This window comes from Salmo salar, chromosome 22, assembly GCF_965601325.2.
Source record: "Salmo salar chromosome 22, fSalSal1, whole genome shotgun sequence".
Taxonomy (NCBI): Eukaryota; Metazoa; Chordata; class Actinopteri; order Salmoniformes; family Salmonidae; genus Salmo; species Salmo salar.
In genome coordinates, this window is record NC_138312.1 from 35,839,379 (window position 1) to 35,853,813 (window position 14,435).

The following is a 14,435-nucleotide window of genomic DNA, read 5'->3' on the forward strand; positions in this document are numbered from 1 at the left end:
AACGTTCTGCTGTCTGCAACATCCTCCAGCATGACCGGTTTGGCGGTGGGTCAGTCATGGTGTGGGGTGGCATTTCTTTGGGGGGCCGCACAGCCCTCCATGTGCTCGCCAGAGGTAGCCTGACTGCCATTAGGTACCGAGATGAGCTCCTCAGACCCCTTGTGAGACCATATGCTGGTGCGGTTGGCCCTGGGTTCCTCCTAATGCAAGACAATGCTAAACCTCATGGGGCTGGAGTGTGTCAGCAGTTCCTGCAAGAGGAAGGCATTGATGCTATGGACTGGCCCGCCCGTTCCCCAGACCTGAATCCAATTGAGCACATCTGGGACATCATGTCTCGCTCCATCCACCAACGCCACGTTGCACCACAGACTGTCCAGGAGTTGGCGGATGCTTTAGTCCAGGTCTGGGAGGAGATCCCTCAGGAGACCATCCGCCACCTCATCAGGAGCATGCCCAGGCGTTGTAGGGAGGTCATACAGGCACGTGGAGGCCACACACACTACTGAACCTCATTTTGACTTGTTTTAAGGACATTACATCAAAGTTGGATCAGCCTGTAGTGTGGTTTTCCACTTTCATTTTGAGTGTGACTCCAAATCCAGACCTCCATGGGTTGATAAATTGGATTTCCATTGATTATTTTTGTGTGATTTTGTTGTCAGCACATTCAACTATGTAAAGAAAAAAGTATTTAATAAGATTATTTCTTTCATTCAGATCTAGGATGTGTTGTTTAAGTGTTCCCTTTATTTTTTTGAGCAGTATATATGGCCTCGCTAATGTTATTTTACTGCTGCTCTTTTAAAAAAGTAATACATATATATATATATATATATATATATATATATATAATATATATATATATATATATATATATATATATTATATTTTTTACTTATCTATTTTTCTTAACTGCATTGTTGGTTAAAGGCTTGTAAGTAAGTATTTCACTTTAAGGTCTACCTGTTGTTTTCGGCGCATAACATTTGACAAATAATATTTGACTACATAGAAATTGTGCTGGCAGAGCAATATCATTATTATGTTTATCAGATACAGAACACTTGACCAGAAATCTGCATGTTTTTGCACATGCTATTTATTTTTTATAGTAGGATGAATAAATACAGGAATTAAGCAAATCAATAGATGTTTTTGCATGGGGGCATCTGGTTGTGAACCCATTGCTCTAACTCACGGCTGGTCAACTGATGGCCCGCGCCCCTCCTTTTGAAGGCCCATGGATCAATTTCCAAAATGTTTGTGCATCAGCAGTTTTTCTCTTGTTATGTCAGTCACTGACATTCACTCAATTAGCGAACGTCAGCAAAAACAACATTTTAGGGCCCCCAAAAGGCTAGGGTCGGCTCTGACTGCGTGGATGTGGGTATGCAGACCCACTCATGATAAGTTCAGATTTTTTGTAGCACCCACTCCCATCAAAGTTGCCCATCCCTTCTCTAACTTCTTCACTTTAATGGCTGTTGCAAACTATGCTCCAGACAGAACATGCACCATCACACACATTTACCAGAATCTAACATCGTGCCCAGGGAAGAGAGAGCCGGCTGGTGGACAAAATGACTCAATCTTAATTGAAAGGAGTAGCTTTTCTGCTTGCATGACCTCAAGTACTCACATCACCACAAACACTCCCCGTGAAGCCTGGACCATGCCAAAACCACACAAAGCCTCCTCTCCACCCGGTTTCTCCACTGTTTGCAGCTTGTAAAGCTGATGACAGTGATTTGGAGGAGGTACAGTATATGTTAGAGTGGATCTTAATGATGGCTGACAACTTCTCTATCCCAGTAGGCCCCATTATACCTGTGCCACCCCATAACTCCACTGGCACCAGCATAACTCTATTCCAGCATGGCACACGACAATAAAATAGACTAGCATGCCTCTTTCCATCCCCACACACTGTTTTCACACCTCTGTCTTGTTAGGCTATTGTACAACTAACTGATGTGTGCTTCAGTAAATAGACATGGGAGCCAGCTACACTCTTAGAAAAAAGGGTTCAAAAAGGGTTCTTCGGCTGTCCCCATAGGAGAACCCTTTTTGGTTACTAGGAGAACCCTTTTTTGGGTTCCACGTAGAACCCTTTTGGGTTCCATGTAGAACCCTCTGTGGAAAGGGTCCTTCATGGAACCCAAAAGGGTTCTACCTGGAACCAAAAAGGGTTCTTCAAAGGGTCCCCCATTGGGGACAGCCAAAGAACCCTTTCAGGTTTTTCTTTTTTTTTTCTTCAATTTTACCGCTACTCAAACTATCCTATGGCGCTAGCGGTTAGGCTCAGAGAACCTGCTGCAAACATCAGTTGCACCATCCAGAAAATGGCTGCTCTTTGTCTTTGTCTTCCACACCCTCTCCCTGCCCTGGCCTGTGAAAGCACAGTTGAAAGGATTAAGGACAGATGTTGTACTATCAGACTGGAGATTGTAAGTATGGACCCAGTGTGTGCCAGCTCTAACATTCCCGCTACACACACACACTCAAGGGGAAGAGAAGCAAGGATATGCATTTCAGGTACCAAGACTAGATACATGCTTGTTTGGTGTTTTAACCACTGTGGGGTTGAAGGAAAATGTATTAAAATATATTTATTTGGTAGCTGAGAAAGCAAACCCGATTCAATGTGATTCACTTCCTTGTTAATCATGGATGGGCATTCACACAGAACCCCCATAGCCATCAAACAGATACATGAGATAAATGTCCCTACAAACAGCTGTAGAATGCAATTATGATTGAGTTGATGACATTGTACTTAGGTTCACCCTGCACATACTCAATAAGTATGACTCTTTCTCTTGGAAGCCTACAGGCTGGCCAAACAGATACATTGTGAATAGATCTCTTTGTTAAGTGTAGTTTTCCAATCTATTTAGCATGATGCTTTCTTGACTAGACGTTACACAAAATTAAAAAGGCAGTAAGGCACATTTCCACATATGACCAAATTCTAAGTTTTTGCTTACCGTTTCATACACATCTACAGTGTCTTCAGAAAGTATTCACACCCCTTGATTTTTCAAAATGTTGTGTTACAGTCTGAAATTTAAATGGATTCAATTGACATATCTTGGTCACTGGCTTACACACAATACCCCATAATGTCAACGTGGAATTATGTTTTTCTCAAAAAATGCAATTGAAAACAAAATGAAAAGGTGAAATATGTTGAGTCAATATGAATTCAATCCCTTTGTTATGGCAAGCCTAAATAAATTCAGGAGTAAAAATGTGCTTAACAAGTCACATAATAAATGGCATTTAACATGATTTTTTTTAACGATTACTGAAATTTAATTGTTCAGGTTTTTGGACCAATCACGGCTTGACTGCTCTCAAAGCGGATTTTTGACCACATAGATGAAAGGGGACAGTGTTTTGAGTGTAATTGCATGCACATTTAGACATTTCGATAGTTTGCATAGAAAATAGATTGCCTGCTAGGGTGCGTTGCCATTTAACTATCTTGTGTCGATAAAAACAGCTGGACGTAATAACGTCACACATTTTCCCAAAAACCTAGTGTCTATATTTTTTTACTGGTTGATGTTTCCATTACCCATTTAGGCAAATTGTGTAATAAATTGGCAACAGCACTATGGCCTCCCACCTATCTGTTTCATGTCTCAGGTAGCCCGTGAAAGCCAGCATGGATAGAATGTAATAATTGAGTAATATTTGTCATATTCTCAAAACTCTCATATGTCTAACATATCGCCAAGAATCTAGGCTAGGAAAGTCAGGACAAAATAGATTTTGCAGGCAGTAGGCTAAGCATTCACATCACGTGCCCCGCATACCTTCGGCAATCATCATTTATTGTAAAAACTACGTTTCCATCATAATTTGTCGCATTAATGAAAGTTCGACAAAATAAAAATCCACCTGTCAAACGATAATTTTTTTTATGTTTAGAAAATGTCTCCTATATCTGCCGTTTCCATTACATATGTCACAATAATATTTTGGGTGGCGGCATTGCTTTTGTCCAATAAATCTGGGTCAATGGACACCTGAATAAACCTTGGTCAATGGACACCTGAATAAACCTTGGTCAATGGAAACCTGCCTATAGTGTTTGATCGTGCAGTGATGTTTCACCTCCCTCGCGTGCGCCATCTAATGCATGTTCGATTTTTGAACCAGATTTGACTCCATACAGTTGCTTCATAGATCAATGGTTGTGAGTTCTAATCTCACATGGGGCAGATATCATTTTTTTCTGTCCAAATCCTTTATTTACAATATTCATCCCATGCCCACACACATCTCATTCTGAAAAGTGAAAGCATACCTGTGAGAGGGGTCCCCCTGGTAGTAGTTGTAGGTTTTTATACAGTACCCAAAACCAATCTGTGAATTAATTTGACCATTGGAAAAATAGTTACTGAGCAAATACTGCAATGGGGGTTGGATTGAACTGAGCCCTTCATCTTCATTTTCAAGGTGATGATTGGACTTTTCTTTCCAACACAATACCGCAATAAAAGTCCACATTTCACCCTTTTTTTGTGTCCCATTGGGGATTTGAATTTACAACACAAGTGGAAATAAAGGCAATACACATAATTGTATTATCAGACAGTGCCAGTGGACTTCTGGTAAATATGTTTTAGTGAGCAATGTTGGGATCAGGTACAACTATGTTTACCCACCTCCAAAATGAATATTTATGAGCAATTCCCCTCCCATCCACAACTTCTCACCTGAATACATTTTTTGAAAATTTGAAAGGGTTGGGTAAAGGCTGAAATTTGGGTTGAGATAGTTACCCTTTAAACATTGTATGTTTGAACTACAGACTTCTGTTGTACTATTAGATTGGTCTATTCTTCTGCATCTATTGATACCAACCATTCGTCTGTGTGATTAACAGGGGCTGAACTAGAGCGGTGTTTGTGAGACAAGGACAGATCCCGAAGGGGCCTGGGGCTGGGTCTTTTACAAAAACGTCTGTAGAGTCCGAATGGTTTGAGCTACAAACTATAAAACGCCATATATGAAAAACTGAGCCTCATGTTTTTCTCTATGACGCTCACAAGCTACACAAGAGTCGTTACAAGGTAAGGAGTTCTTCTACATAGAAGTGCATAGGAAATCCCTTGACATAGTGACTTTAAAACTGTAATAAGCAAACATAGTTAATGTCACACACTCCAAACTCTACACAGTTGTTACTGACTAGTTGGACATTAATTTCCCCATGAGCAAACAATTTCTGTACTTATAGCATTCATTTAAATTCATTTTTATTTTTATTTTTATTAGGTTGCTTTGGCTGACCTTTTTTAAAAATGTACATGTGTCAATAAACTCATGGATTAAACTGTTTATGTCAAATTGTTTTGTGTTCAACATGTAGCCCTGTATTCCTGAAAATAATATGGTAAAACACCTCACTGTGAGGCTAAATATAAGGGCTGGACAACAAGTCAGATAAATGAAAAGACGATTTCTGCTTGGGTCTCGGGACTGATAGGGTTAACAAGACCATTGCCAAATAAGGCGCGCTGTCACTTGGTTTGCGTTCAGTAAGTATTTACTTTCTGGAACGTTCAATTAAACAAAAACGGTTCTGTACTGAACGACCATTTGAGAAACGGGGAGGGGTTGGTTTGTGGGTTGAGGAGCAGTGTCAGCATGGCCACTGCCCTTTAAATTAATCGCTCTTTGCTTGAATTCATACCTCGCCAGTCGCCACCAGTGGTCGCTGCACCCACCAAACTACAGCAAATGTACAGTACCTTAAAGTCTGTTCAAGAACGTATAAGAACGTTTTGGGGAAATGTGTAATTCAGTACAAACCGTTCTGCAAAGTAGCAAACGTTGAAGTGAACTGAACGCACCTCTGCTTTTATAGTAAGCCTTCAGTTGGTACCACCAAGCACATCTAGAAGGGAATGCATTTCAAACCGAACCCCTCCCTTGAGCTGATGTAGTGCCTCTTCATCACGATTTCAATGTTAGAGTTGAGCCACTAGGGGCAAAAATAGCTATATTTACCTCTAAAAGACCAAAATATATCACTTTTGCAACTAGCTGTCAAAATGAAGACAAGAATTGATGTATTTCACTATAACTAAGCCTAAAACATCTGTATTTTGATGAGAGAATTTTTTTTTTCTTCATGAAAGCTATTCTTTAAAAGGGGTTAGATGCCCAAAACACGTCGGCGTTAGGGTGGAACTCATTGGGTTAAGCTGCAGAACTGATTTCTGAAACGCAAACCTTAGTACACCCTTGAAAAGTGTGTGGGGGTTTTAACATTATTGTAGCATATACTCCTAATGATGACAAGGTGGAGGAGGATGAAATGCTACATAAAAAGGGTCTCCAAAGCTGTCCAGTCAGAATGAGAAACTAACGACTGAGACTATTGTTTTTGATGTTGCACTTACTGTATATTAGCACATTTTTGCATTCTCACACTCTGGCTTCAAACCAGTGCACTGTATTTCTGGCGCTGAGGTAGTTCTGTGGTTTGGTCAGCAGTATATGTCAATGGCACCTTGTTGAATGCTGAGGAATGTGCAGCTGTGCAGTGCAGCTATGGTGTGGACTTCAATTCAGCATTTCTCCAGTGTCTATTTAAGCCCTCAGGGCACCAGGACTGTGTGAAAATCTATGCAGGACCGACCATGACCTTGTTAACATAAATGTATCAAACATCGCAAAATCAAAACAGTTATGATGGATAATAATGGAAGACTTACTACCCTTGCATAGGTCAAATGATTGACGTTGAATATGGGCTTGCTTGCGCAGCTACTTGAAAGGAACACTTGATCAAATGTGGTCTATAAAGGCCTATTACCCCACGTACTTTCTATTCAAGGCATAATGACAAAGTTTAACATTCATTCATTAACTATTTTATATTCACTTGACAAAGTCTTGGAATGTGCTTGATAGGCCTATGCCATCACTATCACATCCTGATCCTACTGCTGCAAGGTTATATTTTAACCACCACATAGTGACTGACACCTGGCTGACACAGCTGCTTGGGCTTGGGCATTACTGTATTATGGAAAAGCTTTGCTTAGTGACCAATTGTGCAGTGTTACAACTCCTTTCTGCCATTGACGTGGTAAATATTAGCCTACATGTGGTGAGCACTGTCAGGAATTGATGTGAAACGTTGCCATTTTCTCTCATGCCTTGACGCTTGTAGCTCCCTGCGGTGTCCCTGTGGAGGAAACAATTATCAGGATCTTACAACAACAACAAAAAATCAACAATGTAGGCCTAAGTCACATTTGGCGTTGCTGGAAACGTAGAAACAATCCCATAGGTACTGGGGAAATATAGGCCTATAGGCTGAAGTCTCCCACCTATGCGTCCTTCATGAGAAGGAGGAGGCACATGGGAGTGTGTGAGAGTGTCAAAAAATGGTCGACAGCTGCATCATTTTACTGTTTCAAAGTGAATCTCTCTTTTGTCCGTTGCTCTTGGCCAATTCCTCAGAGATGGGTCATCAAAGTGGGTTGGGGCTGACTCAATCGGCACTTGAGTTATAAAACTCCAGAACACACGGAAGAAAACCAGTAGAGTAAAGTTTTGGGAGAGTAACGGATAACAGTGAAGGACAAATCATTTTTTCTCCCTAAAGATGTTTGATAAATATATATTTTTCTAAGTATGTAAGACAAGAGCGTCCGGCAAAGTCTGTTACGAACCTCATATTTGCTTGGCTTTCCTAACATTTACAGCTGTTTTTCCTGTGTAGAACTTTGGCGAAATGGGTGACCTTCAGCAGATGACAGTGCTCATGGCTATAATACAGTGCGTAATGACAGGAGTGATGGACAGGAGGATGGAGGTCACTGAAGCAACGGTAGGAATTTACCAGCTTCTTTCAAATGTATTATAATATACACTATATATACAAAAGTATGTGGACACCCCTTCAAATTAGTGGATTCGGCTATTTCAGCCACACCTGTTGTTGACTGGTTTATCAAATCGAGAACACAGCCATGCAATTTCCATAGACAAACATTTGCAGTAGAATGGCCTTACTGAAGAGCTCAGTGACTTTCAACATGGCACCAGAATAGGATTCCACCTTTCTAACAAGTCAGTTAGTCAAATTTCTACCCTGCTAGAGCTGCCCCGGTCAACTGTAAGTGCTGACATTGTGAAGTGGAAACGTCTAGGAGCAACAATTGCTCAGTCGCAAAGTCATAGGTCAAACAAGCTCACAAAACGGGACCCCTGTCCTCGGTTGCAACACTCACTACCGAGTTCCAAACTGCCTCTGGAAGCAACGTCAGCACAAGAACTGTTCGCCTGGAGCTTCATGAAATGGGTTTCCATGGCTGAGCAGCCACACACAAGCCACATCTGGCAGTCCAACGGACTGGTTTGGCGGATGCCAGGAGAACGATACCTGCCCCAATGCATAGTCCGGGGTTGTTTTTCATGATTCGGGCTAGGCCCCATAGTTCCAGTGGAGGGAAATCTAACGCTATAGCATACAATGACATTCTAGACGATTCTGTGCTTCCAACTTTGTGGAAACAGTTTGGGGAAGGCCCTTTCCTGTTTCAGCATGACAATGCCCCCGTGCACAAAGCGAGGCCCATACAGAAATGGTTTGTCAAGATCGGTGTGGAAGAACTTGGCTGGCCTGCACAGAGCCCTGACCTCAACCCCACCGAACACCTTTGGGATGAATTGGAACACTGACTGCGAGCCACACCTAATGGCCCAATATCATACCCTGATGAAGACAGCTTTGCTGTCGAAACGTTGGTTATTAGGTTATTCAATTTTTGCATCTGAGCTCTTAGAGTGTGCGGCTTTCCCTTATTTTCTAGTTTTCTACTCCGCTAGCCAGCACCTCGCCTTTATAGGTGTGCGTTTCTTTTTTCCAATATCAGTGCCCAACATCACTAATGCACTTGTGGCTGAATGGAAGCAAGTCCCCGCAGCAATGTTCCAACATCTAATGGAAAGCCTTCCCAGAAGAGTGGAGGCTTTTATAGCAGTGTATCTATCTTTCTCCATTATTTTAATTGCAGTGCAACTTCTGAATACTGTGCATTATTGTCATAATATAATACAAACTTTATCTGAACTGGACCATGTATATACCAATTGTATGATGCAAAGTGCCATATGTACAACCTGTGGCTTTTACAGTCTTTCTGGTAGACTGCAACTGAATCAGCATTGGTTTCTGTTGTGGCTGTTGTCATTCACAATGTTACAGGTGAATAATATCACTTTTAAACTTCTAAAGTTAACCCTTGTAACCCACTGTGATTATTGTGTTACCAGGAATACCTGATGAAGTATGGCTATCTGCACACTTCACTGGATCCTCAGAACCAGGGCTTCCAGAAAGAAGATGTAATTGAGGCACTCAGGTAAAGTAGATCCACAGCAACACAAACTACAATCTATGAACACAACAACAACTTACACGTGTAATTCTTCATGGCAATGTGTGATTCCTCTTCCCCCAACACAACAAATCTGAACACACTTATTCTAAATGCCCCTTTATCAATACAGATCCAAACACAGCTCTATTGTATAGCCTTTTGCAAGTCACATTGATACATTTACTACAATCAATGCAATTCTTTAGCATAACATTTCCCATTGGAAGGAAATGTTTCCTTGCCTTACATTTACACTACACACATGCTGTATCTGCTATTGGAGCTTTCAGTCCTTCCTTTCCCTAGGGTGTTCCAGAGGGTGACAGACCTGCCTGTCACTGGAGTGATTGACAAGGCCACCCTAGAGATGATGAGACAGTCTCGCTGTGGCATAGAGGACCCCTTCAATCAGAAAACCCTCAAGTACAGAGTGCTGGGTGAGTGAAAACATGTGGACAGGATATTGTATGCGGGGTGGGATGGACCAGTGTTTCCCAGATGGTTGGTTGGGACTTAAAACTTTGGGAGACACTATGCACATTAAATGATAATAATAATCCTCATCTAATAAAAATAATCTTCACTTACACACTTGTAGTTTCTCGTCTAGACGTGTTTGTAGTAAAATGCATGTTTTTGGCTCTACTGTAGGCTACTGGCGCAAGAGAAGCCTGACCTGGCGCATCTACAACTACACTCCAGACATGCCGAAGAGTGAGACAAAGAGGGCCATCAGCTCTGCATTTAAGTATTGGAGCGATGTGGCTCCCCTGAGCTGCCGCGAGGTTGAGTATGGACGAGCCGACATCAGAATCTCATTCCACGCGAAAGATGCCACTTGTGCCGTGCCTTTTGACGGGAGGGGTGAGTCTGCCTATGGGCCGGATACAATTGGGTTGGAGTTACAATAGCCTAACACACACACAGTAGGAGTAACCCTAATTGCCATTGGAATATAAAATAATATAAAATATTTTAAATCTGTAGGTCACGTGCTGGCCCATGCTGAACACCCACAGTCAGGGATTGTTCATTTTGACGAGGATGAGTTTTGGACCGAGGGCATGTTCTACGGCACTAACCTGCGTATCATCGCTGCCCATGAGATAGGCCACGCCCTGGGCTTAGGCCACTCACAATACAGAAGTGCTCTGATGGCCCCTCTTTACACTGGTTACCGTAGCAACTTCCGTCTGCATCCCGACGACGTAAAAGGCATCCAAGCTATGTATGGTGAGTGGAGCCTGAGTTTGACCTGAGGATTTTCTGACCTGCTGGCTTTCCATACACACTAGTACCTCCTTATCAGAATACTTTATTATTACAATAGGGCTCAAATGTCACATATAATGCTTTTATCCTCTAAGTCTTATCCCTTCCACCAATTATGTCTGTTTTAGGTAAACGTGGTGCAAGTGTTCCAGTTGAGCCCACAGTGACACTCCTCACAGACAGCCTCCCTGATGCTGAGGGAGACATCCCAGACCCCTGCACTGCCAGGCTAGATGCCATCATGTTGGGTAAGCTGTCTGCGCACAATACTGGCCAGTGATATACAGTCAGGGAAAAAAGTATTTGATCCCCTGCTGATTTTGTACGTTTGCCCACTGACAAAGAAATGATCAGTCTATAATTTTAACGTTAGGTTTGTTTGAACAGTGAGAGACAGAATAACAACAAAAATATCCAGAAAAACGCATGTCAAAAATGTTATAAATTGATTTGCATTTTAATGAGGGAAATAAGTATTTGACACCCTCTCAATCAGAAAGATTTCTGGCTCCCAGGTGTCTTTTATACAGTTAACGAGCTGAGATTAGGAGCACAATCTTAAAGGGAGTGCTCCTAATCTCAGTTTGTTACCTGTATAAAAGACACCTGTCCACAGAAGCAATCAATCAATCAATCAGATTTCGAACTCTCCACCATGGCCAAGACCAAAGAGCTCCCCAAGGATGTCAGGGACAAGATTGTAGACCTACACAAGGCTGGAATGGGCTACAAGACCATCGCCAAGCAGCTTGGTGAGAAGGTGACAACAGTTGGTGCGATTATTCGCAAGTGGAAGAAACACAAAAGAACTGTCAATCTCCCTCGGCCTGGGGCTCCATGCAAGATCTCACCTTGTGGAGTTGCAATGATCATGAGAACGGTGAGGAATCAGCCCAGAACTACACGTGAGGATCTTGTCAATGATCTCAAGGCAGCTGGGACCATAGTCACCAAGAAAACAATTGGTAACACTACGCCGTGAAGGACTGAAATCCTGCAGCGCCCGCAAGGTCCCCCTGCTCAAGAAAGCACATATACATGCCTGTCTGAAGTTTGCCAGTGAACATCTGAATGATTCAGAGGACAACTGGGTGAAAGTGCTGTGGTCAGATGAGACCAAAATGGAGCTCTTTGGCATCAACTCAACTCGCCGTGTTTGGAGGAGGAGGAATGCTGCCTATGACCCCAAGAACACCATCCCCACCGTCAAACATGGAGGTGGAAACATTATGCTTTGGGGGTGTTATTCTGCTAAGGGGACAGGACAACTTCACCGCATCAAAGGGACGATGGACGGGGCCATGTACCGTGAAATCTTGGGTGAGAACCTCCTTCCCTCAGCCAGGGCATTGAAAACTAACCTTATTTTACTCCCTTCATTGGAACTGAAGATGGGATATGACAGGTTGACATCACACTCTGATTGGACCTTCAGTGTTTTATTTCATGCCCCTCTTTCTCATCAGGTCCATGGAGGAAGACATTTGCATTCAGTGGTGATTATGCATGGACGGTCTCTGACATGGGGCACAATGCACCCATGAAGATCGATCGGCTGTGGATTGGACTGCCTGGGAACCTGAACGCAGCCGTTTACTCTCAGAGAACCAACAAAACATACTTTTTTAAAGGTACAATATTTTCTCGACTTTAAAATGTATTATGTTTTTGATTAACAAATAGGTAAAGTGAGATGATTTTTAAAGAAAGACATAGTATGAACTGTGTAATACTTGTGTTAAATGACTTGACAGTGATCCGGCCCAGAATGTGTGAATGTGTTACTGTTAATCTCACTTCATTTCAGCCTACTCACCAAAACTGGTTCTGACCACAGGTGATCAAGTGTGGAGATACACCAGTTTTCTCCTGGACTACGGGTATCCCAAAGAGCTGAAACGCCTCCCACCTAATATTGATTCCGCTTTGTACTTAGAGAAGAATAAGAAGCTGGTGTTTTTTAAGGTAGTTGAACACAACACAGCACAATTATATCAATACTTTTTAACAAGTAAACTCAACATTGTTAAAAATGACAACTGAGCTTTATGGTTTCAGTAAGTTGTGATAATAGATTAATGATAACAACTGAAGCCGTAGCATTTTTACCCGCTTGAATGTGATGAATATGCCAAATAACCACCTTAAAAAAATGTTTGTACTAATCATCTTTGTCCTCTGTTGTCCGTCTCCTCAGGGTACAGGGTACTGGCAGTGGGATGAGCTGCGTTCCAGTAACCTCAACGTGTACCCCAAACCCTTGTCTAACCTCTTCAATGGGGTGCCCTCCAGCCCTGATGCTGCCTTTACCTGGACCAATGGAAAGATCTACTTCTTCAAGAGAGACAAGTACTGGCGTGTGAACAGTCTACTGAGCGTAGACAAAGGCTATCCACTCAGCAAGAGTGAGCGCTGGATGCACTGTTAGGAGCAAGACACTAGAGGGAAGCAGACACCATAAGCCTTGATAGGGTGCTCGTGTGATGTGTGCTCTATTGACAGTTCAGGGAACCACAACAGCAACCACACTGTGATAACATTGTGTTCACACTGTGAGGTGTCTGGAATCCATATAAACATATGGCCATGTACTGGTACATGATTTCAAGTGAGGATTGAGTTAGGTACAGTCAAAGTACATTAAACTGAAATGTTATATCAAATTAATTCTTTTTGAAACACAATAACTTTTATCAGGTTGAGTATTGAGTGTTGTCCCACATAAGTAAAATGCATTTCTTGTTCTGGAGCAGTAACCTGCTGGGTTTGTTCATATCTTTATGGCCTAGCTCTCTGTTTCCATGAAACACAAGCAGGACCTCCAGCTGTATTAATCTGCTCTTTTCTTCCAACAGCCCAAACATGTTAGGCTTAGATCAGACTGTGTGTGTGTGTGCGTGTGTGTGCGTGTGTGTGCGTGCGTGTGCGTGTGTGCGTGTGTGTGTGTGTGTGTGTGTGTGTGTGTGTGTGTGTGTGTGTGTGTGTGTGTGTGTGTGTGTGTGTGTGTGTGTGTGTGTGTGTGTGTGTGTGTGTGTGTGTGTGTGTGTGTGTATTTGTTATGATCTTAGGGGGCATTCCAGGGGGGGGCATTTTCTCCCTCACCACAGATGTGGATTGGATTATTCAGTTGTTGTGTGTCCTCTTTTCAGTATGTGTACTGATTTCAACGGTGTTCCAGTTAGAAACTTCTCGTTTTCTTTTGACGTTTCACTTGCAGATACTGTGGGCGGGTCTGAAAAAGTATTTGTGAGTTCATTGTCGTCATGTTATGCATTTCTAGGACTATGGTGTGTATATGTTATCACTGCCCACAAAGAGAAACATGATATCATTGGTGTTCAGACACCAGCTTTCACAGGTCTACATTTTATAACTGGTTTATAATTGTGTACTAATGTTGCTGTTGAACCTCATCATGCTTATTGATGTGGCTCATACAAGCTCAAGGGAATTCACATTTCAGTGTATAGGCCTAACATTTGAAAATAAAAATTGTACTCTGAACAAAAATATAAATGCAACATGCAACAATTTCAAAGATTTTACTGAGTTATAGTTCATGTAAGGAAATCAGTCAATTGAAATACATTCATTAGGCCCTAATCTATGGATTCCACATGACTGGGAATACAGATATGCATTTGTTGGTCACAGATACCTTAAAAAAAAGGTAGGGGCGTGGATCAGAAAAGTGTCATGTGTGACCACCATTTTCCTCATGCAACACGACACATCTCCTTCACATAG

At 42.1% G+C, this 14,435-nt stretch overlaps 1 protein-coding gene across 1 annotated transcript; it reads left to right on the top strand.

Annotated features, from left to right (window-relative positions):
- Positions 1-7,563: 7,563 nt before the first annotated feature.
- On the top strand, positions 7,564-14,184 carry LOC106583252 (matrix metalloproteinase-19). Its single transcript, XM_014167201.3, has 10 exons — positions 7,564-7,663; positions 7,754-7,861; positions 9,310-9,398; positions 9,723-9,853; positions 10,068-10,280; positions 10,404-10,649; positions 10,817-10,936; positions 12,155-12,319; positions 12,526-12,653; positions 12,886-14,184. Exons 2-10 carry the CDS (start codon positions 7,766-7,768, stop codon positions 13,114-13,116), a joined length of 1,419 nt encoding a protein of 472 aa, XP_014022676.3. The 5' UTR covers positions 7,564-7,663; positions 7,754-7,765; the 3' UTR covers positions 13,117-14,184.
- The last annotated feature ends 251 nt before the right edge of the window (positions 14,185-14,435 follow it).